Genomic DNA, 26,660 nt, shown 5'->3' on the forward strand with positions numbered 1-26,660 from the left:
TTAAAAGTTTTCCTCACCTGTGAAATCTGAAGCCCTTATTACCATTACCATTATCATTATTGAATTAACTACTAAACATTGCGTCCGTTGTTCTGATTATTTGCGTGATTGTAGTATTTTTCTGACCACCAATATTCCTGACTCAATGGACAGCAATGGCGCATGTGACTTACGATAAATCACATAATGTCCAGTCCAGTAACATATACATCTATCAATGCTGCTGCCTCGCGCTCTGTCCTTCTCTCGCACTTCCCGCTACTTAGTAAGTGGGTGTCAGGTTACATTGTGTTGCATTCAATGTTGTCGATCTCCTGCTCCTTTCTTTCTCATTCGTGAACAAGATCCCCAGATACTTAAACTCCTCCACTTGAGGCAGTACGACCCCCCTGACCCGGAGAAGGCACTCTACCCTTTTCCGGCTCAAGACCATGGCCTCGGATTTGGAGGCACTGAGCCTCATCCTGGCCGCTTCACACTCGGCTGCGAACCGCTCCAGTGAGAGCTGCAGATCACGTTCCGATGAAGCCAACAGGACCACATCATCCGCAAAAAGCAGAGATGCGATCCTAAGGCCACCAAAACGGATCCCCTCAACACCTCGGCTGCGCCTAGAAATTCTGTCCATAAAAGTAATGAACAGAATTGGTGACAAAGGGCAGCCTTGGCGGAGTCCAACCAATTTTTTGAGAATTTGGAAACAGGTGCTTTTTATTTCACAAAGGTATTGGAGGGGAAGAGGAGAGGATGGATATTTCAGCTGCCTGAAATAATGTGTTTGCCCTCTATAAAATGGAAACAAATTAATTTACCTGCAAGTCTTTTGCTGTGTTTATTCCCCTTATGATAAATAAGAAATCCTGCAAGTTTGAAAACATTTGCTCTTTTGAAAAAGTTAGGATGGGGGAACAAAATATCTTAAGAGCCTGATAAAATCTGTTCCCCCCCTTAAAATGGAAACAAATTAATTTACCTGAAAAGTCTTTTGCTGTGTTCATTCCTCTTATCATCAACAATAATTCCTGTGATTTTCATAACATTTGCTCTTTTATTGACAAAGTTAGGATGGGGGAACAAAATATCTTAAGAGCCTGATAAAATCTGTTCCCCCTCTCTAAAATGGAAACAAATTAATTTACCTGAAAAGTCTTTTACTGTGTTCATTCCTCTTATCATCAACAATAATTCCTGTTATTTTCATAACATTTGCTCTTTTATTGACAAAATTAGGATGGGGGAACAAAATATCTTAAGAGCCTGATAAAATCTGTTCCCCCCATTAAAATGGAAACAAAATAATTTACCTGCAAAGTCTTTTACTGTGTTCATTCCCCTTATGATCAATAAGAAATCCTGCAAGTTTGAAAACATTTGCTCTTTTTTGCCAAAGTTTGGATGGGGGAACAAAATATCTTAAGCGCCTGATAAAATCTGTTCCCCCTCTCTAAAATGGAAACAAATTAATTTACGTGCAAAGTCTTTTACTGTGTTCATTCCTCTTATCATCAACAGTTTATTAATAATAAAGAATTAGAATTTATTTATTTATTCCAATGTCATGGGGAGAATGGATCACTACAGACATTTAAAATAAACGGTTCCCCCGCTTTAACACTTTAAAATAAAGAGCAAATGTTATGAAAATCACAGGAAATATTGTTGATAATAAGAGGAATGAAAACATTAAAATACTTTGCAGGTAAATTAATGTGTTTCCATTTTAGAGAGGGGGAACAGATTTTATCAGGCACTTAAGATATTTTGTTCCCCCATCCTAACTTTGGCAAAAAAAGAGCAAATGTTATGAAAATCACAGGATTTCTTATTGATTATAAGGGGAATTAACACAGTAAAAGACTTTTCAGGTAAATTAATTTGTTTCCATTTTAGAGAGGGGGAACAGATTTTATCAGGCTCTTAAGATATTTTGTTCCCCCATCCTAACTTTGTCAATAAAAGAGCAAATGTTATGAAAATCACAGGAATTATTGTTGATGATAAGAGGAGTGAACACAGTAAAAGACTTTTCAGGTAAATTAATTTGTTTCCATTTTAGAGAGGGTAAACAGATTTTATCAGGCTCTTAAGATATTTTGTTCCCCCATCCTAACTTTGTCAAAAAAAGAGCAAATGTTATGAAAATCACAGGAATTATTGTTGATGATAAGAGGAATGAACACAGTAAAAGACTTTTCAGGTAAATTAATTTGTTTCCATTTTAAGGGGGGAACAGATTTTATCAGGCGCTTAAAATATTTTGTTCCCCCATGCTAACTTTGTCAATAAAAGAGCAAATGTTATGAAAATCACAGGAATTATTGTTGATGATAAGAGGAATGAACACAGTAAAAGACTTTTCAGGTAAATTAATTTGTTTCCATTTTAAGGGGGGAACAGATTTTATCAGGCGCTTAAAATATTTTGTTCCCCCATCCTAACTTTGTCAATAAAAGAGCAAATGTTATGAAAATCACAGGAATTATTGTTGATGATAAGAGGAATGAACACAGTAAAATACTTTTCAGGTAAATTAATTTGTTTCCATTTTAATGGGGGGAACAGATTTTATCAGGCTCTTAAGATATTTTGTTCCCCCATCCTAACTTTGGCAAAAGAGCAAATGTTTTCAAACTTGCAGGATTTCTTATTTATCATAAGGGGAATAAACACAGCAAAAGACTTGCAGGTAAATTAATTTGTTTCCATTTTATAGAGGGCAAACACCTTATTTCAGGCAGCTGAAGTATCCATCCTCTCCTCTTCCCCTCCAATACCTTTGTGAAATAAAAAGCACCTGTTTCCAAATTCTCAAAAAATATTATGTGTGATACCATACTAGACATTTCCTTAATCCAGTAATGTCATATTTTACATTACAACGGGATTTACCAAAACGTTTACACTCTGATCTTTTCAGGAAGTCTTTATTTTTTTGCCCTGCTATTGGCCAGCTTCCCTCCTCCTCCTTTATGAGAAATGAAAAATTATAAATGCACACAACGTGTTGGAAACCTGTGTTTGTTGACTGACTTTTATTTGTCAGGCTTACGAGACAAAAGCTGAAAAAAGATCGATTCATTTCGCGTTTAAAATAACACAAAACAGCGTAAAAAGACCTCCACACAAGACCTCGTTTATTTATGTATGTATTTTTATTTTGATAGCTGCCGATTAAACTGAAAGTTACAACAGTGACGTGATTATATGAGTAGTTTTACCGAGAAATCGATCAGAAGCGCCGTGAATATGGTCAGATCCGCCGGATCCACTTCTCTGGCTGCTATGCGCGCTCCCGACACAGGGGGAACAGATTTTCTCAGGGGAACAGAATTTCTCACAAGACCGGCAATGCGGACCAGACTCTGACACCGGTCATACAGGGACCTGACAGCCCGTATCAAACCTGACAGCCCGTATGGACACTTATTTTTTTTTTTTTTTTTTTTAATTTTTCAAGTTTGCATCGTAACACCTCGTGATGTGTTTCCGAGCCATGATCGTTGTGCCGATTACCTTTCCACTGGATCCAAGCACCTGGACCAGCTGACGGCATCCATCAGTCCAAGTCTGCCGGATCATCACAACATGGACTAACTTTTTATTTACAGTACTTTGTTAAACTATGATCTTGAAACCGGAGCACCAGATATGCAAAAATCTACCTGCAGACTTTATTGGCTACCCTGACACTGCAGTCATCCTGGACGGGGCTGAGCCGGTCTTTCTCTTCTCCAGAGTGACGAGTTTTCATCACCAGTAAAGGCAAAACAAGTCTGATGTCTGATTAGCTGCTAGGAAGTATATTATAGTTAATTTAGCTATCCTGTTTGTACCTACAATAAAATTGAATCTCATTTGTAAGACTCTGCATTTCACAAACCTTTTTTTCCCCCTTTCTCAGTGTTTACGTTATATCAAGTATTTGCATGTAGATCAGGAATTCAAGTGAGATGTTAAAATGCAACAGTTTAAGGTAATACCAGCAAAGAAATGTGAATATTAAGTAATATGTAGTCATATAATTTAATATACTGAATAAGGCTGGATGATATGACTTACAAGATTTTTTTTCATACCAGATTGGAATTTAATCGATTCCTCCCGTCCTCAATTTCTATAATAAAATCACAAAAAATATTTTCAAAAAGTGCCTTTAATTCAATTATCTGTTCTGTGAGTTGTATAAGGGACCATTACGGTCAGGATACAAGAAATTTTAATTGCAAGAATGCAGTCATTGTTACAGCAGAATAAAGATGAAATTTTATAACAATGTCTTAAAATTACAAAAAGTCGTTTTAATGAGAAATAAAGATTCAGATCGATCTGATGTAACCAGCTCAGTCCATGTGGTACTGACCTTTGTCAGTAATCAAGAGGATGTACATTTCCACCTCAACTGACCAGGTAAACATTAAGGTAAAAATAAAAAAAAAATAGAGCAAATACTGTATACAAAATGGAAAAAGAGCAACTGATAGAAATGCTTTCTATATATAAAGAAAACCAAAAAAGTTAATAGCAGGAGAAAAGTTGTTGGCAACATTAGCTAATTTCTCCTTCCAGGAAGCCATCAAACAGAACTCCTGTCCAACTCCAACTATAATAAAGATATAAAAAAAAGAAGAAAAAAAACGTTAAGTTAAAATAACAAATAATGCCAATTTAATAATTCATATTTAATGCGTTCAGGAATCTATTATTGACATTTTACAAATGTCATATATCAATTAGAAGGTTTCACAAATATTTTATTTATTCTGCTGTTAGTACAGAATAATCTAGTTAGGTTTGAAATGTCTAGGTGTAGTTTTTAAAGTACAACACATTAAAAAAGCTCAAGATAGTGAAAAATTAAGTGTAATCGCCCTTTAGTTATTTTCCGAATTAGATGCTACATTCGGAAGCTAACTTCAGCTTCGACTGAAGTTAGCGTGGCACAACAGATCTATCTATATATGTTTATATAGATGTATATCTATATCTAACTATACAGCATAGATATGTAGATTGCACAATGCACAAATAATCAAAACAATTAACATTTACATAGCACCTTTGTAAGCTTGTCCATGTTAGCTACGTCAGACATATGAGGCATTATGGTGAATACAAACGATTTATTAACTTACCTTCGAAGTTATTGTGAAGTTTGACACATCCAGCTTAAATCCTTTGTTGTTGTTGGAGCGTTTCAGGATGTCTGAATAATTATATAGGATTCATTAATAGTCCTGCAGCTACTGAAGAGCCACTTTACATATTGTTGCCTGTGCACCGGAACCATTCTATGTGGCAAAAAACTGCGGAAGTGCTAAAACGGAAGTCAGTGGCATATACCCCATTTGGTAAAAAGAATGGAACTCCTTCAATCAGTGCTCCTCCGCAGCTTTGGTTGGCTAAGCAATGTAACGTGATCCTCTGCAGCAAGTGATGGCAAAGCGGGGCGTCATCACGACTTTACACAAGTGTGTCTTTACGTCCGCGGCAGAGGCTCCGCCGAACCCCTGGGGTTCGATCGAACCCAGGTTAAGAACCATTGGTTTAGACTGAGCAACTTGCTAAAACTGTATTTCGTAACGTTCATTTTATAGCGTTAACACCGGTGCTGTAAGTGGTCCGGTATGAAACGGGTGTAATAGAACAACGGTACCACAGAATACCGAAATTGTTCCCGTTGTTTTAGAAGGTTTATGTCAGTCTGCCTTTTCCCCATCAATACGGTTCCCGACCGCCCTGCACCGTACCGGGTTAAAAAAAAAAACCGAGGCACACATTGCGCAAAACTCTGAAACAGGAGAAGCGGGACATAAAACGGAGCGACGAACTAGATGAGAATTATGGCATAAAAACAGAGAATCCGACGCTAAACAGTGAAAAATCAACACATGATGTGAAACACATGACGATTAGGAGGCGCAGCAGGTGATGAGTGAAAATTACTGATGGTCAATAAAGTTCATTACATTTTTTGTAGACACCTGTGAAAATAATTTCTATTCACATGGCTTTTTTGTTCTCTGGGAAATTATCTTGATGATAAATACAGAAACAAGCATAAAAATCAACACATCTACAATAGTGAAAGTAATATTAATGATATTAATATTCAGTGCAAAGTAGCCTACAAATTCTTTGGTGGGTGGCGGTGAGGGACCTGGATAAAGGCTGGGGGTGCGCTGGGCCGAAAAAGGTTGAGAAACACTGATTTAGTTGGTAATGTTGCATGTTCTAAATTACTTGCAAAAACATTGACTGTAAGGACTCTTATTTAATGTTGAGGGATTTTTGCCTATAAGGCAAACCTTTAGGGCACATTTTACATTTTGTTTTGAGTTGAAATGTACTGAAGTCTTATTTAAGTTTGAGTGTTTAGCTTGTGCAACAATTGCTTCTAACAAGAAGCAATTGTTGCACTATTCAAAGACACTTTTTTATTAAACGGTATAGTTCATTTCTATCATCACTATAAGTTTCAGGCTCAGGATTTTTTTTTACTTTAAGCCCTGGCTCTGTAGCAGCTGGATCTAATTAGCCTGTTACCCTGTAAGAACATCCATTCACCAGTAACACTACTCTCCTGCATATAGCACTGCAGAACCCAACAAATAGACTTAATATAAAATGGTGAAGCCTTAAAACGCCATCTCTCTTTACATACTGAGACAGAAATGCATAAGGAAAAGTAAAAAGAGAAGTTGAGGAAATGTAGAAAGAACAAAGACTTGACGAAAACTCATGTACAAGGAAAAGGATTTTTTTTATATATATATTTCTTAGAGAGACCAGAGTGCATCAAGACCGAGACAAGACCAAGACTTTTAGGGTCCGAGACCAAGACTGTGAGAGGTCAAGTCGGAGTCAAGCTCAAGACCAGCACCCCGTGCTACATGACACAATAAAATGTGAAATGTGATCAAAATTGCATCTTAAATTGATCTGAAACATTTACATTCCCATAAAAACACCTAGATATTAAATACTTAGAGCTGAAACAAATTTAACCAATATCATTGTCAATTTAAACCCTTCTTCATTCTGCTTTGCTTCCATCTCTGTGCCATCCCTAAGAAGATAATGCCCTAGTTGCCCATATTGCCCATGTCAGAAACCACCACTGTCTGCATCATTAAACATAGCAATTAAGGCAATGCACTAATGGTGAACAATGCTCAACTACGAACACTGACCTAGGAAAAACAAGCAAGAAGTAACCAAAGACAAAGCACGCACCGTAGCTGTTCTCACTCTCTCTCCGGCTGCATGAAGCCAGGCAGTGCAGTGCTAATGTCTGCCACCATAACAGGTCAGGAAAACAATCAAAGAGCAATGAGCATGCTCTGCGTGCTCTTCTGTTTTTGTGTTTTATTTGTTCGCTAATTACATAAATATCAATGTATATAATTAAATAAAAATAATAATAGCTACTGCAGTTTACGCAGAGCATTACAAGCACAAAGAACGGTTCTCACTGAGGCTGCAGTCCTATCTTCTTAGTAAAAAGTCGTTCAGAAGAATTTGTGAATGTCGCATCACTGTATTGCAAACTTTGGTCACAGCGTTGTCTCATATATGCGACACTTCAGTCAACACCTCCGCACAATAATTCAGCTCAGTGAGTGACAGATTTTTTTTCATCGTAGATGCAATTTGTCCCTGTACAGCTAATAACACGTACACAAAGCTTACCTTTCTTTGAGGTCATTTTCTAAGTGACGATAAAAGTCAGACGTAATTCCCACCATCTGTGAAAGTGAAGCACTGATGAATTTACTGTACATGTCGCCATCGGATTTCTTATGATTTATGTAGCAGGATTCTACAGGGTGGGCCATAAATTTACACACATAGAAAAAATAAACATTTTATATGGGATAGCCATTTTTATTTTTGTGGGACTCTGTGTAATCGCTGCACATCTTGGACCACTTCGTGGTTGAACTGCAACATTTCCAGTTTCCTGAAACTGAAATGGTTTACCACATTGTCGTGTGTGTGCTGTACTGTACTGTAGTGTAGTTATGCATGTAATGTACAAAATAGGAAAGTACTAATAAAGACTTATGAGTAATTAAAATTGTACTTTATTTGCAATAACAGTAAATCAAAACAAAAACTTAAGTGTAATTTAAATACATTACTAATATATTAGCAGTATATTTAAAATATAAAGTATATTAATAATATATTTTGAGTGTTCTACACTCAAAATATATAAATAGTACATAAAAAAGTATACTTAAAGTATACTAAGTGCAACTTGAAGTTGTCCCATAAAAGTATGTTTAAGTATACTAAAATTTTAATTCAATACTATTTAAATAGTATTAAAATATACTAGGCACAAAAAAAGTTGTTCCAAAATAGTAGAGTTTAAGTACATCAATCAAAGTATGCTAAAGTATGTTAAAATGTAATATACTAAAGTATACTTTTGGGTTTTTTTACTAGGGATTCACTGACAGTAATTGGGTTGTGTGTCTAACTTGACCAGAAACAGCACAATTAAATGACACAGAGCCTGTGAAAAAGGTGAGAAGATATCAAATTAGCTGTTAACATAGTAACATAGAATAGTAGATGAGTTGTTTGTATTGTTGAAGTGTAAATCCAATCTGAGCCACAGAGTTTGCAAGCTCTCCTCATGCATACATAGGTTCTGTGCAGGTACTCCATTATTCCAAACTTTTTTTTGTGCATTCAAGTTTGCTCTGCGGGTGTCTGATGAACTGGCCATCCATTCGGTGTCTACCCTGGCTCTCACCCAATGACCGCTGGAGGTATGCTCCCGCCCCCTGTGACCTTGCAAGGATAATCAGTTTTAGTTGATAGATGGATGTAGATGCATATAAAGCAGGAGATAAATCCAATGGTCAAAAGGGTCACTGTTTATCTGGAGCATGTAAAAGAGCATGTACAGGTTCATTTCAAACAAAAAGGTTTTGATTTGAATACATTTTGGATTGGGTTTTTACTCTGCTCTTCATAAATAGACAATGTTTGTTGCTCTTTAAATAATGGAGGCTTTAGAATTTACACTTCTACTTTTGTCCAGTGAACATTTGAAGCTCACCAATGTTGTGTCAACATATTAGTTATGAGAACATACACATTCTTGGTTGCTGCCACTATTTAGATTTAAGAATCCCACAATCAAAATGACAATGTTTATGCACAAATGTCAGACAAAGTATGTTTTAAATTAATAATGAATGAAAATAAAATGTTGACCACATTATTGAGCAGCCATTGTTTGACAAATACTGTTTAATAATGGTCCTCTCACTTTTCTAGAAGGCCAAATATTCTCAGTACTTCACTGTCGGTCAGTAGGCACTATTACCATTCAAGTTTCTTTTCTGTTCCAAAGATCCAGGTAGTTCTATACTTTTTTATGTGCTACAATCTGAAAATACACACAGTAAAAGTTTTAGAAGAAAACATTTGTCCTTGTGTTTTCTTTTTTGTAAAATAAAACATTTTCTGCTTAAAAAACAACACTTGCTTCATTTAAATTACTTCATTGTAAATCATAAGTAAACTTTTGTCTGAATATGTTTAAGGCATATGTTTTTTGCCTTAAGTCGCATGCAGCCAAGCATTTGAGCATGTTTTTGTGTAGTGAATTCAGATCACTACACAAATAGTGATCTTAAGCCTAGGCTTAAGAAAAGCCTATGCTTTTCTTAAGCCTAGGCATAAGAAAATATGCCTAGGCTTTCATTTTTCATTTGAACTTCATAGCCAACATTCTCTGCCTCTGAATGCTTCAAAAGACACAATTTCCTGTGGACTGCAGTGTCTTGGGTCAGTCTCCTGCCTGAGTTCAGATACAAACTACCAGGAGAGATAATGTTTTCAGTTACAACTTCTATGTTTTCAATTCAGAAATACATTTTAAATTTATCTCTCAACATGAAACGGTTTTAGTATCCATGCAGGATTCATTATGTTCTAACAATAAGATCTACCACATTATCAATGAGCTTTGCTTTAAGACCTTTTGTTTACTTGTGGTTGCTAACCTCTCTAGAGGTCTTGAGCATGCACCAGTATGACACCAGAGTATTAGCTTTTCATCTCCTAACTTTATTGCATGCTTTTCTTTCATCTGTGTGATCTCTGGTTTGTGGTTGCTTACCTCCTAAAGCATATACTGTTGAAACATTGATTTTCCTGATACTGGCTCTGCATGAACTTTTTAAGCTATTGAAAATGAACCCTTAATTATCCATGGACAGAAAACATAAGGGATGGATGATGTGACTGACTACAGCTTTGACTAAGCTGTTAAGGTGGGATAGTTTCAAGTCACTATTATAGTCTTAAATAACATTAAGTTTAAAAAATAAAATAAATACATAGCCTTTTGTGGTCAGCTGTCTCCCTTGCCTGTAGTCTATGTGTATAATCATTGTAGACATACACCTTCACTTTTAGTTTTTCCATGAACAGATATTATTGGTTTTTGTTAACGGAATCTTAGCAGAGCTTCAGAGTGCAGTAGCAGTCAGTTCTGCTGAGTTTCAGAAAGATGATCATAGGTTTGAATCTTGCTTTGGAATGACATTTGCATGTTCTTCCTTCAAGTTTCTCCAAATACTCCAAACCCTTTGTGTATTTAAACAAGTTAACAGAGAATTGCAAATTAGCTCAGTGACTGTATATGTTTTTTGTGTCTCTTGGTCCACTGATAAACTGAGACTGCTCTAAAGTGTTTCCTGACTGCTTAGGTACCATCCATGAGCACAACTAAGAAGCTGCATAGTTTTAATAAGTTGTTTGTGTGGTGAAGTGCTTTAGATATTTGTATGAAGTGACATTATTATGCAAATCAGATTGTCAGGACTCTGGGTTCTTTGGTTGAGTTTTGTCTATTTCTGTTTTCTTGTTGCTTTTTGGTTAGATCAGTTTCATTCCTGCATTCCTTTAGTTTATCTCCTTATAGTGTTTCTGGTTATGTTTATTTCTTAGTGCTTGTATTTTTGCTTGTTCCTCTGTGTCATCTCTTTTGCTTCCTTGTCCAGAAAGAAACAAGAATAATCCAAAACACAGCAAGACAGGAGACACAAGGCAAACAAGAGGAACTTGTTGCCTAGCAATAAGGTGGTAGATCTTAATGTTAGAACATAATAAAGTCACTTTCTCTTTTCCTTCCCTCAGTCTGGCTCCTGCTCCCACCATTCACACCAGCTAGCAGTTAGCTAATCAGCCCAGGTCTTTTGCTCCAGCACTCGACCTCCCAGTATTTAACACCTCATTGTCAGTCACTACTCATTTCATTCATTTCATCAACTCCCATCTTGTTGCCGTAGTTCCTCTCGTTTGCCTCGTGTTTCCCATCAGGCTGTGTTTCCAATTATCCATTTTCATTCTGGATTCCTGCATTTTGTAAGCCTGGGCTTCTTTTGTTTTTCATTAAATTTTCAACTCAACCTACGTCTCCTGCCTGCTGCATTTGGGTCCTTCCCAACCTCACACCATGACACAGATAAACTCAACTGAGAGATTGTGTGAAACTGACTGCCGTAGACTGGACTGGAATTCAATTGAACTGAGCTATTTGTAATTAGGTTAAAGTTTACTGTGCTAAGTAAAACTATATAACCAATTTTCCAATGCAACTGAACTCATTCAGAAAGAAAACAGGGCAGTAAAAATAGAACCAAAGGCTTTCTAGATTGTGGTGTTTTACACAAACACCACAATCCATGGTGATCTGAGGTGATAACACTGTCTTAAATTATTTATTTTGAGTGAACAGTTTCCTTGGTATTTTTGGAATGTGATCTTGTGCACTTTGACGTAAACAACTCTGACATTGCAACTGGTTTAGGAGCATTTAGTAAAGCATTAAGCAACATTTTGTCCTGGAAGTAAGTACAGTTTAGTAGCCGTGGTTGACTGGAGTGATCAATTATAATATTGTGCTAAAGTCTTAAATACCATCTATAGTTTCTATAAAGGGTCCTTCCAGGAAGGAGAGTATTTTAAATGACAAAAAGTAGCAAACATATGTGCAAACTTGGGAAACAAATGCAATGAAATTATACTTTGCACTAGGTAGGTTATATCAAATAACTAATCAAGGTTACTGACTATTAAAAATTCCAAAGAATTTCAAATTCCGATCTAAAACTTAATTAACAGCAAAATTATGTGATGAAAGATCATAGAAGTGATGCGTACTCTGAGTCAATCACTCGATATCACTATACATGGATATCCAGAAAACTGCTCATCTGTCCAATGTGTTACTATAAAGCTGACATTTATTAACATATCTCAGCTTTAAATGTCATGTATATTAGTTGTACCTATACAGTGCTTTTTTGAGGGGGTGCAGAGGGAGGGCGAACTGGTTATTCACTACATTCTGGATGTAAAATGACTCATACAGAAACAGGAAACTTGAATTCCACAGGATACTTTAAAATCTGATTCTCATTCAAACAAAGTCCTAAAAAGTACTTGTTATAGTTAGAATCTATACATGCTGCAGTATTTCTCCTTATTGATACACACTCCTGAACACATCAGGTTCAATATCTGGCACAAGGAAGCTTCAATATTTTGTAGAAGGCTTGAACTCCGCGTTAACTGGAAGACAATGACTTGTACGAGCCACTATACCTAAAAATGTTCCATTTCACCATAAGCATTCTGCAGCAGTGCAAAGAAAATGTCATTTTACTAGCTTATTGAAAGTCTAGGTAGAAAGGACAGCTAAGGGATTCCCTGCTGTCTTTCTGGCCATCAGTCTTGTAACTTTCTCAAACCAGAGGTAAAGAGGATCCCAGAAGTTTCTATGATAATTTCTCTTCATTTCAATATACTGAAGCATAAATTATGAAACTCTAACATTTTCCTGTTGGGAATCAGGATTATGGAAACAGAAATATTTCTAACAATTTCACAAGGTAGTATCAAAATTGTTGGGATCTAAAGCTTGCGTCAAAGTTTGACTTCAACCTCCCAGTATTGAGGAAGTTGATAGTTGTAATCACTAATGTATGATTGATCAAATTATGAATAAAATTAAAATTCTTGAGTTTAATCAGGGCACCTACTCAAGCAACTCTGGAGTCATAAGCCAAATTCAGTCTCTCATGAAGGAATGAATTCTCACTACTGGCAAAATTAACTCAACAAAGAATGCTCACTGACACACTTATTTCTAATCAAATCTGAGAATTTATAATTAAAATAAACCGACTTTACAGCAGATAATAACCTCTTTCCTTAATTATTGGCATACAATCTAGCTACTAATGAAAAGGTCACTGCAATCTTTGGCAAGGGAGGAGGAAGATTTAAGTAAAAGAAGAGGAGGTCAGGTCACTGTCCAGACTCACACCTGTCCACCGCCTTCCAACAGTAGGTCATAAAACTCCACATGTTAAGGGTTACAATTAGGCTAGATCAGTGTTTCTCAACCTTTTTTGGGCCAGCGCCCCCCTAGCCTTTATCCAGGTCCCTCACTGCCCCCCACCAAAGAATTTTCAGGCTGCTTTGCACTGACTATTATTTTATCATTAATATTACTATCACTATTGTAGATGTTTTGATTTTTATGCTTGTTTCTGTATTTATCGTCAAAAATAATTTCCCAGAGAACAAAAAAGTCATGGGAATAGAAATTATTTTCACAGGCGTCTACGAAAAATGCAATGAACATTCAACTTAAAATTGGTAGGCCTAACAGCAACCAATCAGAGTGGGGAAAAAAATCTTATTTTGTGCCATTTTCTAGTTAAATATTCCACAAAATTAGCAGATATAAGATGAACAACATGCCAGTTTAAACTTTGAACTATTTGCAAAACGACTAAGCTCTGCAACATTAAACCATGGATAGAACTGTAACTACATTAATCATAACTCTTCTTCAGTGTTTGTCAGTTTCTGATGGTGCAGCTCTGTGCTGCCTTCAGGAGAATGGGACATCAGAGTATCATCCATAAAACTTCATCCACATGGCATTTATTGTGCAAACCAGAGCTTTCAGTGGAAAAACAAAAGTTCCAAGTTCTTTTAATGCCATACAAATATGAGACAGAAACATGGATTATATCTTTATACAGACCTGTCTATTGATTTATAGATTAATAGTTTTACTGGACATAAATTACAATGACCAAATCTGGTTCTTAACCAAATCCTAATGAGTCAAATTGAAAATGTCATGGAGTCATCAGCCTCATGACATTAACACTGACATGAAAAATAATATTGAAGAAATAAATATATCAAATCTAATTAAAAACAAAAATAAGTGATCAGTTCTTTACTGTTATGGTCTGTAAGATATATTTATTCTCAGTATTAGATATGGTCTCAACAAACCCATGACATTTCAACAATATTATTTTACCTTTTATCTGGAAATAGTGTCTGTTTATTCTTGCCATACAGTCTCTGTATTAATTATTGCTCGAAAGGTCTTGCCATACCAATTTATTCCTCTGTATTTACTTTAGTTTCTTAGTTTATTCTTGCATTTTGTTCTTCATTCATTTCCATTTAGTTTCATTTGATTAGTATTATCATCTCTTGGTTTATTGCTATGTCCACTTTAGTTTCTTTCCTGTTGCTAGATTTATTTGATCGTTTATTGACGCTCAGTAATTTTCACTCATCACCTGTTGCGCCGCCTAATCGTCATGTGTTTCACATCATGTTGATTTCTTCACTGTTCAGCGTCGGATTCTCTGTTTTTATGCCTTAATTCACATTTAGTTCGTCGCTCCGTTCTATGTCCCGCTTCTCCTGTTTCAGAGTTTTGTATGGAAGCCCATTTCCGCCACTCTGTTAAAAAAAAAAAAGAATAATTATCTCATTATATTGAGATAGTATCTTAAAATAACGAGATACCTCATTATAATGAGATACTATCTCAAAATAACGAGATACTATCTCATTATAATGAGATAGTATCTCTTTGGCAAGAGATACTATCTCACGAGATACTATTATCTCATTATAATAGTATCTCGTTATCTCATAATGAGATAGTATCTCAAAATAATGAGATAGCATCTCATTATAATGACATAATTTGAGTTGGCCCTATAGTTTGAGATATACTCAACTTGATAGAAGGAAATGGATATTGACAATATAATTGAGCAATACTTCAGAAGGGGTTTTAAGAATCTTGAAATCTTGCGAGTTTTGGAAGAAACCCATAATGTTAAATTAAGTCTCCAGACACTGGAGAGAAGACTACAAAAGAAGCGCCTGTGGCGTAGAAAAAACAAGACAGATGTTGCAGAAGTGGCCTCTTTTATTGAGGAACAACTACAAGGATCTGGGAGACAACACGGCTACAGGTGGATGCACCAGAAATGTTGGATGGCTGGCATAGTCACAGACAGGGAAACAGTACATCTTTTGATGCGCTTATTGCATCCCAACGGGGTTGACCTGCGTGCACAAAATCGCTTGAGACGACGTTTATATGTCAGTCAGGGACCAAACTATGTCTGGCACATCGATGGGTACGACAAATTAAAGCCTTATGGGATATGTATTAATGGATGCATAGATGGCTTTTTGAGGAAAATGATCTGGCTAGAAGCATATAAGACCAATACTGACCCTCACATTATTGCTGGCTATTTCATTGATGCTGTAATGGAGTATAATGGATTTCCACAGAAGATACGAATGGATCATGGCACAGAGAACGCTCATGTGGTGGCGATGCAAAGATTTCTGCACAACACAGAGGATGAAAATGGTTTTGACTATGTTATTCTCGGTCCGAGTACAGGAAATCAAAGAATAGAGTGATGGTGGTGCACTTTAAGAAGTGAATGTGCCCAGTTTTGGATTGGCCATTTTGACCAGCTTAAAGCTGATGGCTATTTTGTTGACAGCTTTCTGGACAAATCACTGATCCAGTTTTGTTTCCTACAAACAATACAGGTACTATAAATTTACTTTTTGCTTTCAGCACACGAATTTGAAATAAGTTACAAATAATACAAAAGCATGACTTTATTTCTAACAACTATTTTATTATTTTTTTCCATTTTTTAATCAAACAGGTGGAGCTGGATGAAATTGTCCATGCATGGAATGACCATCGTATACGATCTACAAATAATCCTCGGGCTCCGCATGGTTGTCCCACATTAATGCATGGTGTTCCCAACCTGTATGGGGTTCCAAATTTTTTACAGACTGCTGATCTGACAAAGCTGGAAATATGTATAGAAGAATGTCGTTTCAAGGACTTTCCCTGTGATGTTGATGTATTTCACTTATGCACTGATCTCATGACTGAGCACAGACTGGTAATGACAGATGATGTGTATGAAATTACTAATCTTTATTTAACACTCCGTCAAATGATCAGTGATGAGCTGGGGAAATAGTTTCCCCCCAGGTCCACAAAGCATCTGACAAGTCAGATATTATGTCAATATGTCCTGTGTAAACACTGTGTGATTGTAAAACTAAATTCACTAATGAGTTACAATTTGTTTCTATTTTTTTTTTTCTAAAATAAGACTATAAATTTTAGTTAACTTCAGTGTTGAGGTCAAGGTCTATCTATTATTTTCTATGTGTTTAATTTTATTTATTATTTATCAATACAAAATACTAGCCTCTTGTTCAAAACAACACTAAATAGTGCCAACATTTCCAGGTTCTCTATTTTCTTACACTTACTTGTTCAGGGAAACTGTTGATATATGGACATGAATGTTAAATGTACAAGCAATGTTTGAATCATGTTATTACTAACAGATAACCATTTCTGAGTTTTCCTAGCAATATGCTATTGTTTGCAGTTGGTATTAATTTGATAAGAGTACAAATGTTGTCATTACTCTTGACATATATATTTCAGTGTTTTTCAGTATTGTTGCCTATCAGTTTATTTACAGTGCAACAACAAATCATAAACAGTCTTAGTTCAGAATGTATTTATTTTGTGTTCTGCCAACAAAGAACAATCCATTATTTTGACATTTCCAAAAATAAATACAAGTGCTTAAAAAAATTGCCTTGGTGTATAGTGCACTCATTTGATAAGCTTAAGATAAAGGAATATACCAAGTTGTGCCCAGCAAAATAAAAATTAAGACATTTTTTATAACCTTCCACAAAAGAAATCGAATGTTCAAAAAAGAAAAAAAAAATTTCAGAAAGTGATTTTATAATGCAATGTATGAATGCAATGTAACAAGTACAACAGTCAACACAGTTGTGTCTCATAAAAAGATACAATAACAGTAAACAGTTCCTATTTTTGTTTGTTCTGGCTGTGAACTTCTAAACATTTCCTACAGTCATTTTTACTTTACCTCTTCTGATTTATTATGTCAGCTAACAATTAACATGTTAATTATGGCAAAACAAAAGTCAGCTACATTTTATTGTCTGGCATCATGGCTTTCCAGAGATAGAATTTTTAACTGCTCCCCTGAAAGTTAGCAGATCTGAAAATGCAGAACTTGTGCGTGTGGTAGAATATCTCTTCTTACAATAAGATGTTTATTTGGCAACAATAATTAAGTTAATTGACATTAAATGCTGTACATTTTTGACTAAAAAACCAGGGAAAGAGCAAAAAATGAAAAACAAGTTAAGTTGCCATATTTATTTTCTGTTTGTGATAATGTGGACAATGTCAATTCTGTTACAAATTCTTAACATTTTGTACTTTATCCTAACAGTAAGTATTGACTGTTTTTTGTATCAAAAATCACTACAGATTCCAAATTATTGTTATTTTTTAGAATTGTGCTAACAAGCCTTGTTGAGTTTTGACAACCTACCCTTGAACAAACCAACAACGGTGCTACACAAATCAGCATTTGCCTATCATAAACAGTTGATCCTTTTTATTACATCTGGAGAAAGTTTGGGAAGGGTAACATCACCCAGATAAAATTTTATCTCTAAAACCTTAAACTCTGTCAAGGAAATTTGGGGGAAAATCCTCAAAACATCTACTTAGATCTTGATAGGCAACTTGTTACTTTAAATAGCCACCTTAATCTCTTTTTTTTAGGAGTTCCACAACTGTGTAGCTCCACCCACTAATTCCATCACTTTCAAAACTTTAAATAATGTCCATGACCCATACATTAGACTCCAAAACTTTGTTCATTTCAGCACTGAAATCTGGATAGCTGTCATAATAGATTGACAGCTCAAGGACACAGCTACATGTGTGAGCCACAGGTCTTCTGAGAACCCTTGAATCTTTGTGAAATCGATAATAATTTTTTATCCAGAACAGGTCTGAGCCTGTGCAGAACCTTAGAAACAAGGACAGATGCTGCAAATCTGCATTCCTGATATACGTGCTACGTACTTTTGAATATCCTTCTGATGATATTCATTTCCTGAGGAAAGACAATGGACTTCAAAACTTTTCTTGCATTTGGTTGCAAGTTTTCATACAATGAAGAAAAGTCCTGGAAGCTGTTCCCGGTAATACTGAGTGTTTTGGCCCATGTTCAATTACGTAAGCAGGCTCTTGGACAAGTGTTTGTGTGCAAGTCTTGAGGATTTCATTTACATTGCTGGCAGTGGGCATTCGTCTGCAACTGTAGTTATCAAGAATCTCTATCAATTCTTCTTTGTCAACACTGCTGAAGTCTGACTGCCTTGACTGAAACACAAAACGCTCAGATTCAGGCATGCACTTAAGGAAATTCTCCACCACCTCACTTTTTACCTGTCCAAAAGCTGCTTGCTCTAGTATGACAGGTGCAATCTTCATAGGAAGATATTTCTCTCTTGTCCATTCAAAGACAATTATTCAGCCTACACTCTCCCACTGCTGCTGTCCATAATCATGTCTCAGAAAAGGCACTTTGTAAGTGTTTCCTGTAGTACACTGGTCATAGAATTCTTTCCAGAATTCAGAAAGACAGTCTCTAACGACTCCTCCGTCATCATAACCCATCTCATGTGTTCCATCTGGCAGGACAAGTTGGATTTTGAAGTCCCTATCTAGAAGTCCATCATCACAGAAGTGTGCTATGAGCTCATATGAGTTCACAAAGGTCAGGTACTTCCCACAGGAAGTACCTGACATTTGTGAACTACCAGTATCTTCTTCACTGCCTTGACAGAAGATGTGGATTGAGGGGATAGTGGCAAAGTGTCACCCAAAATCTGTGGCTCACTGTCAGAAAACGGTCCTAGAAACACTGTTACTGCTCTCCAAATCCGCCTCCCTGAGCTCTGCAGAATGAAGTGAAAAGTTAATATTGTCATGATTTGTTATGTTTCCAACAAATAGGAAGTCAGAAGTTACTGTGGATATTGCAGATTGGCTGGTCGTTGCAACATTTACAGCAGATGAAGAGGAAGGCTGACTCAGAGAACTGTCTTAATCCTAAAAAAATGCTGAAGACAAAACTTAATCTTGACTGACTGGTTAGCCTTCTTTTTACGTGTGGTCAGGTAAAACCTGAGAATAGTCAGTTTTGTAACATGAAACATTTGTCCAACAGAGATTTTGTCATCAATTGGCACTTTCTGATAATCTTTCAGATCTATTTCAAAATCTGTTATGGACCCTTCTCTATTTCTCCCATTTGCAAAGAAAAGGCCAAGAGCCATCTGGATTAGCTCACATTTTTTAGCATCCTTTGATACATCGACCTTCCTTGTTCCACCACCTCTTGTTGCTCTTACTTGTTTAAAAGCCTGTTGTTCTTCATCATAAAGCAGCCAGCCTATTTCTATTTTTCTCTTTGACTTCAGAGCATTTTTCTTTACAGTTGTTTCAGATTGCTCTTCTTTTTCCATACCACAGTCATCTTCATGAGCAGTTCTTCTTTTTCCCAGCTTTGATTTCAAGCGCTCAAACAGTTTTGATTTGCGACTGTTTGGGGGGGCATTTTCCTTTCTTTTACAGTATCCCAATAGGGCTATGCGGTCTCCAAATTATGGCAAATAATTCTTTAACTCTTCATCTGTCATGAGCTGGATGACATTGGTATCAATCTAAATAAGGACAATCAAAAAATATTTCTTTAAAACTACAAAAATGGAACTAGAATTGCATGCACATTATTTTAATTAAATTAGATGACACTGTTAGACACATGCTTTAAAAAAACTAGTTTTTGAAATGGTGGCTTTTTTCAGCTAGTACCTTCTCTCTCTGCATGGTCTCGATAGTTTCCTCAGGAATATTCCTTTGTTTCAGGAAATCAATCAGGTCATCCATTCTGTGATCTTACAATGGAAGAGAAGATACCAAGACCATCATCAAAGTTTCCAATAAAATGTAAAGCAAGTCATACTACAAAATATAATTTTATCTGGAAAACTAATAATAATATAGTCATTCATAATGCCATCCATCAATGCATCAACACCCTCATCCCTAGTAGGGTATGGAGGGGTCTGGTGTCTATCTACATAAAACGAGAGGTGGGTTCACCCTGAACAGGTCGCCAGTCTGTCGCAGGGCAACACAGAGACAGACAGGATAAACAACCCTGCACACACACACACGCACGCACACACACACACACACACACGCACACGCACACACACGCACACACACCTAGGGAGAATTTAGAGAGACCAATTAACCTGACAGTCATGTTTTTGGACTGTGGGAGGAAACCGGAGTACCCGGAGAAAACCCACCATGCACATGGATGCATGGTGGGTGCACAGGTGGGCTTTCTCTGCATGGAGAGAGCCCGGGGTCTTTCTCCATCCAGAACGACCCTGGGCTGGGACACTCATAATGCCTTTAAGCACTATGTTTTTTGTCAAATATTTTACTAAGGTTAAACTCTAACTATTTCAATGTTACAAATAAAATGTTTCACCAAATATTTATTTTTTAAATTTAAAACTTTGTTTTATAATAACTATAAACCATTATTTGTATAATTACACAAATATATGCATTACAGTGGTTTTACTTTAAAATGGACACATCTTGAGAAACTTCTTTAAATTCACAGAAAAGATAAGAAATTTATTGGTAATAAAGAACTGTATCGTTCCATATTGACCTTGTCTTTAGCAGTAGAAAAGGAAATACACTGAAAATTAAGCCATCTGAGGAGAAAGAGGTCTTTCAATAAGAACGGAGAACACGCTATAGCAGAGAAGTCACTTACCTCTTGTGTGATCAGAAAAGGCTAGTGAAAATCCAGCTGTTCCACGGTCCTTTTGTCTTTCTGAAACAACACACACTGTACAAAAGCAAGCACATGACATAAAATGCCATGACATATTTAATTTATCTTTTAAAAAATACATAGGCTCAGAGGTATCGTTTCGGTGTCGCAGTGGTTTGGGAGCGAGATCCAGCATCTACGAACTACTCAACAGTTATTACACCACGACTTTGTGGTAAACTGAACATGTGTCATTATAGCAAATAAAAGTACCACACATCCTCGGATATTAACTAAAGTTACCGGAAAGTCAGGACTGACGAAGACACAGAAAACGTTAGCTTCAAATATATTCATCTTCTTAAGCTATCTTCAAGATTAGCTAACGTCGTCAGTATGCCAAATTGATTACTCTATATTAGTTTATGCTAGTTTATATTACAGACTTAAATTAACAAAACCAAATTTCTTATCGTTGTAAACAGCTATATTTAGCTGGATGCTTGCTGGCGCCAGGCAGCAAGCATCGATGATAAAGTCAAACGGTACAGGTGGACTGAACTAATTCGAAAGGGGGGTTCAACCTCCACAGAGTCCCTAAGCCTCCTGAGCCCATATAGACTATCTCGTTATTTTGAGATACTATCTCATTATAATGAGATTGTATCTCGTTATTTTGAGATACTATCTCATTATATAATGAGATACTATCTCAATATAATGAGATAATTATTCTTTTTTTTTTTTAACAGAGTGGCGGAAATGGGCTTCCATAGGGTTTTGCGTAATGTGCGCGTCTTTTTTTTTTTAAGCCCCTAAGGTGCAGGGCATATCGATGGGGAAAAGGCAGACTGACATAAACCTTTTAAAACAACGGAAACAACTGAAATTTAAAAGTGCTGTGTTGTTCTATCACCCCCGTTTCATACCGGACCACTTACAGCACCGATGTTAACGCTATAAAATGAACGTTCTCTATCGTGGTAACACCCATGGAGGAATTTCTTTATTTCTTTATTTAAATGGGTTCATTTTTCAGAGGGATACACATTGAGGGTATCGTGATTTTAGCTACCAGTAGCAGGAGAACAGAGCTGCGCCAAGAAGCTAACAGAAGCTAAGAAATACTGAATAGAAGAAGAGCTGCCATCGATACAGTTGCAGCCAAGCATAATTTAATGTTACACAATACAGTTTTACCAAGATGCTCAACGTCTAAACTGGCATTGCTGTGCATTTAAGGTGTAAAGTTTACCTTCGACCAAACGCCCCCCAAAGGCATCCCAGCGCCCCCCTTTTGTAAAAATGTCCGCCAGCGCCCCCTGCCGTCCTCTGAACGCCCCCTGGGGGGCGGTGCCGCCCACGTTGAGAACCGCTAGGCTAGATAAAGAAATTGTGGTTTTAGGCCTTTTATGACCACAAAGTAGATAAATATTTGAAATCAAGGAAAGAAGAGAAGTGGAAGCAGGAGGAAGAAAGATAGAAGACAATGGTCAAGAGAGAGCGCCAGTGAATTCAAGCAGTGCTGAATTCAATTGCTCTGGAACGAGACAATCTCTCACATGTGGCAAACCTAAAATGGTAAAGCAGCAACATAATGTAAGAATATTAAAGCATATAATCAGCAAAACATTAAGCAAACGTATAACAAAAAGACAATTTACAAAACCTTAGTTTAAAACATCTAATTCAACCCAAAATGGTCTTACTTTGAGTTGATCATCAGTCAGTTGGGTCGAAGCAATGACCAAAACCCCCAAAATTGATGGAACAGAAAAGTCTTTTCTTCAGGTGAGAGTTGAGAATTGACTGGCATCCCAGCTAGGTTCTCAGCAGAACCTCCAGTATTTTGAGTTGAAAAACAGAGGAAAGTACTCTTCTGTTTGGTGAATGGAGAAGCTGCCACAGCAGGCCTCCACAGGCAGACCCGTCAATAGACTTCTCAAGTCTCTATGGGAATGCAGAAACGTGAGGTATGCAGACCGCTTTCTAAAAGTTCTACAGGGAACACTTTCAAGGTTTTGAAAAAATTCTTATTTTTGGCTAACAGGTTAGAAGAAAAAGGTTCAGAGCTGTTGTGCCTCAGTTGGAGGCTTAGGAATTAATTCTGATCAGTTCATGAACAAAAATGGATCCCAACATTCCAAATAAACTGCAGCATTTTCCTAAATTGTATCTGAAGACTCTATGTCATTTACAAATAGTTTCATGATGCTGTAGTCATGAATATGTTAAGGGTTGGCTCAACCATTTAGAGTTAGGGTTATCATCACCTTCCTAATCCTGATTTTGGCAAAGAAAAAAAGAAAAAAATCATGACACCTTTTTTCCAAAAGATGGTTTAGGCACAAAAAAAAAGAAGAAAAGAAACACACACTTTGCAGAAAAAAATGTCACAGGCACACAGTCATCTTAGGAAGGTGACAGTATGACAAAACCTAGCCACTAAACTTCTATTCAACTGCTGGTCATAAAGTGTTAAACAACACACTAAAACAGTGAAAAATATATTTCTGTTAATAAAATCTTGCTACAATCTGAACAAGATTGAATGGAAAAGATGTGAACCAGATCATTTTTGTATGCAGAATGGTAAACAAAAACTGTTAATAGCATTAAGAACAATGCTAAGTGCTCTTTGCAGTTTTAAGTAAAGCTTGCTGATGGACAAATCAAAATGAGATTCATAGTCGAAAAAATATAAACATTAACAGCACTTTTCACAGTTTATTTGACCAGGTAAAAATTTGAGTCAAAGTTAGAGGCAAAGTGTCAAGGACAGTCTTTCCTTCATAAAGTTTTCTTCCTTTATGGAGGAAGTAACCCAGAAGAGCTGCACGTGAACATGTTTTGTTGGTTAGCCTGTTGGTACAGTTTCGCGCCCCACCTTACCTTCCTCGCATAGGGTTTTGATAACGTCATCCATACTGATTAAGTACTGCAATATTCTCGCGACGTTTTCATCCCACTGTCTGAAACAAAAGGTAATCACTGAAGTCTCGCGATGCATTTCTCTGCGGATCCCACCCTTCTCCGGTGCCGTCTGCAGTGTGTATAATAGCAAGCAGAGAGACGCTGGGACTGTAGGAGGAGTCGTGGCAAGGTCGACAGCAGCATCCTTTATTAAAACAATACATCGCTTACAAGTGGTCCTTCCTGACTTTTAAAAGACGAAGGTTGTTGGAACGTTTTTATTTACTGCGACAGAAAGAGAAAAAGAAGAGTGGTGGTAACTTCCCAGCTTGTACTCGCATGTCCTGCCGCCGCTAAGCAGCTATCTGCCTCTAATACCGCCCTCTGCTAGGGATCCTGCGCCTCTCAGCGGGCAGCACAGCGTGTGTTTTCCTGCAACTAGCAGGGGTTTAGTGACGGAGCAACACAGCGCGTTCTTTTCTGATTTAGTAGATCCAAGCGAGTGTTGGCTACATTCCGCATAACAGCTATGTCGGAACCATCCTCTGCGCCTTCCGCGCCAGCAGACAGTGCTGCCCTGGAAAATGATTTTTTAGCTCCAGATGCCGGGCAAAGGCCGTCCGGTCCGACACCTAGTCAGAGCCGCTTCCAGGTGGATCTTGTGTCTGAAGCTGCGGGCGCCTCTGAAGAAAAGTCTGCGAGCTCCGAAAACTCCGCAGCGGGTGGTAATTCGGAGGCTAGGGGGGAGGAAGCCAAAGGACGGTTCAGAGTGGTAAACTTTGCGGATCCGAACGGGTCGGGGAGCGGGGCCTCTCCGGAGGCAGTGCCACCTGAGGGATTACAGAACGGAGACACGGTGATGAGTGAGACCAGCTTGCATTCATCCACAGGGGGCCAGCATCACTATCACTATGACACCCATACCAACACCTATTATCTGAGGACCTTTGGCCACAACACCATTGATGCTGTTCCCAAAATTGACTTTTACCGACAGACGGCTGCGCCTCTGGGAGAGAAACTCGTGAGACCCACCCTGTCGGAGCTCCATGACGGGCTGGAAAAGGTAAGCTTCCCTCAAGATTCAGAGAGCGTTGATGCGTCCAGAAGCCAGCGTGTTTAGCTCGGTGACTAATTTAGATTGAGAGTTAAACATGACTTCCACAATAAGATATCACGCTGTGTGGGATCCTCACACTCGGTGATATGCTGTTAATTTGGGGGACAGATTAGTTTCTATTGTTTCTAAAACTCCCAAAAATCCCAGATGATTCTTCTGCTCCTTTCTTTATTTCACTGTTAGTTTACCACTTCACTAAGCAGTCTTTTTAAACTTTTGAAACCATTATTCAAGGTTGAAATGCCATGATATATAAGCAATCATTGCTTAAAATAATTAAAAATGCAGTAGACTGTAAAATTGAGAATATGAACACTTCTTATTCAAATTAAAACGTATGAGAGTGAGGTGTACCTATTCAGCTGTAAATTCCATTAAGTCAAAGCACAGTCTGTTCTTCTCCGTTCATCTCCTTTCATCCCTATGGCTGTGAATGTGGAATCTAACTGGCCATCCTATTGTCCAAATCTCTTAATTGTATATTATTCAGGGTTTCTCTCAGTGTTTTGTAGGCCTGGTGCCACCTGCTACTTTTCCCACCAGCAAGCTTATTTATCTGATATTGTATTTGCCCTTAAGACTTATAGTTAGGTATTGTAATAGTCTCCAATAACACATATACACATACCTTATGTGACATTTAAAGTCACTCAAAAAAAGTTTTTTAACTCAAAAACACACTAGGCCACTGGATGACTGCCCTAGCGCCCCTACCACTAGGCAAATAAGGAACATTTTCAAGTTTTATTTTTTTTTCCTTAACATTTTGTTGAAGATGTAGACGGCTATTGAACAGTCCATACATAATAAACATGTTTGTGTTAGTGGTTGTTACATTTATTACAGCAATCAATTTTTCTACAGAGGGATTGCTGCTATTCAAAGAAAGCAATTAAAAACTTAAGCACTTTATTTTTAAAAATCCATTCTAAATTCTCCATATTTTGGATTTGCAAACTGTGTTAAATGAGAGCAATATTAGCCATTTCTTAGATAAAACGTATAAGTAGCATTCTAAAGTATTTGGCACTGCTTCTGGCCACATAAAAATATCTTTTAGCTTTTGCAGGTTGTCAATTTCCTAAGAAAACATGTTGCAACTGAATATTTTTCTTCTGAAGACAAAAAAATACTGTTGCAGACAAAAAACCTCGCTTCTAATTAAATTGTGAAACCTATCTGGAACCATTTTGTTTTTAAATTGGCATGAAAGCTGCAGGGATGCAGTGTGGGTTGACTCGGTTAGAACACAGCAGAGTTGCCGCATGCTGCAACTCTACCTGACTTTAAGTAGACAAAGGATTTTATATGCATTGTGTTGCTGTGATTTTGGACTCTGAATAAACATGAAGTTCACTAAATAAGAGTGTTCTGAAGGGTTAGAAAATGTTAAGCTGTCAATGTAAGGGATCTTGGAAATAATCAGAGGTACATTCTATACATTTCAGTTCTATGTTTTTGCACTGATTCTACTATATAGTCAAAACAATAATAAGATGATCAATGAT

The 26,660-nt window shown here is 37.0% G+C and overlaps 1 protein-coding gene and 1 long non-coding RNA gene across 4 annotated transcripts in view; one reads left to right on the plus strand and one right to left on the minus strand.

Moving 5' to 3' along the window:
• Nucleotides 1-18,533: 18,533 nt before the first annotated feature.
• Nucleotides 18,534-22,353, minus strand: LOC103473106 (uncharacterized). Its single transcript, XR_014090374.1, has 3 exons — nucleotides 21,120-22,353; nucleotides 20,132-20,214; nucleotides 18,534-19,980 (listed from the first exon to the last, which is right to left on the minus strand). It is a non-coding gene; the product is annotated as an uncharacterized LOC103473106 (long non-coding RNA).
• A 1,528-nt stretch (nucleotides 22,354-23,881) lies between these two features.
• Nucleotides 23,882-26,660, plus strand: part of slc12a2 (solute carrier family 12 member 2) — an 82,607-nt gene continuing 79,828 nt past the window's right edge. Inside the window, exon 1 of one of the 3 annotated variants that reach the window (XM_008423068.3) lies at nucleotides 23,882-25,098. In XM_008423068.3, the coding sequence (XP_008421290.1) occupies nucleotides 24,562-25,098 (537 nt within the window). In that variant the 5' untranslated portion in view covers nucleotides 23,882-24,561. The remainder of the gene's footprint in view (nucleotides 25,099-26,660) is intronic. The other 2 variants (XM_008423065.3, XM_008423064.3) reach the window with 2 other exon arrangements.

Source organism: Poecilia reticulata, chromosome 12, assembly GCF_904066995.2.
Source record: "Poecilia reticulata chromosome 12, P_reticulata-male-v2, whole genome shotgun sequence".
NCBI lineage: Eukaryota > Metazoa > Chordata > Actinopteri > Cyprinodontiformes > Poeciliidae > Poecilia > Poecilia reticulata.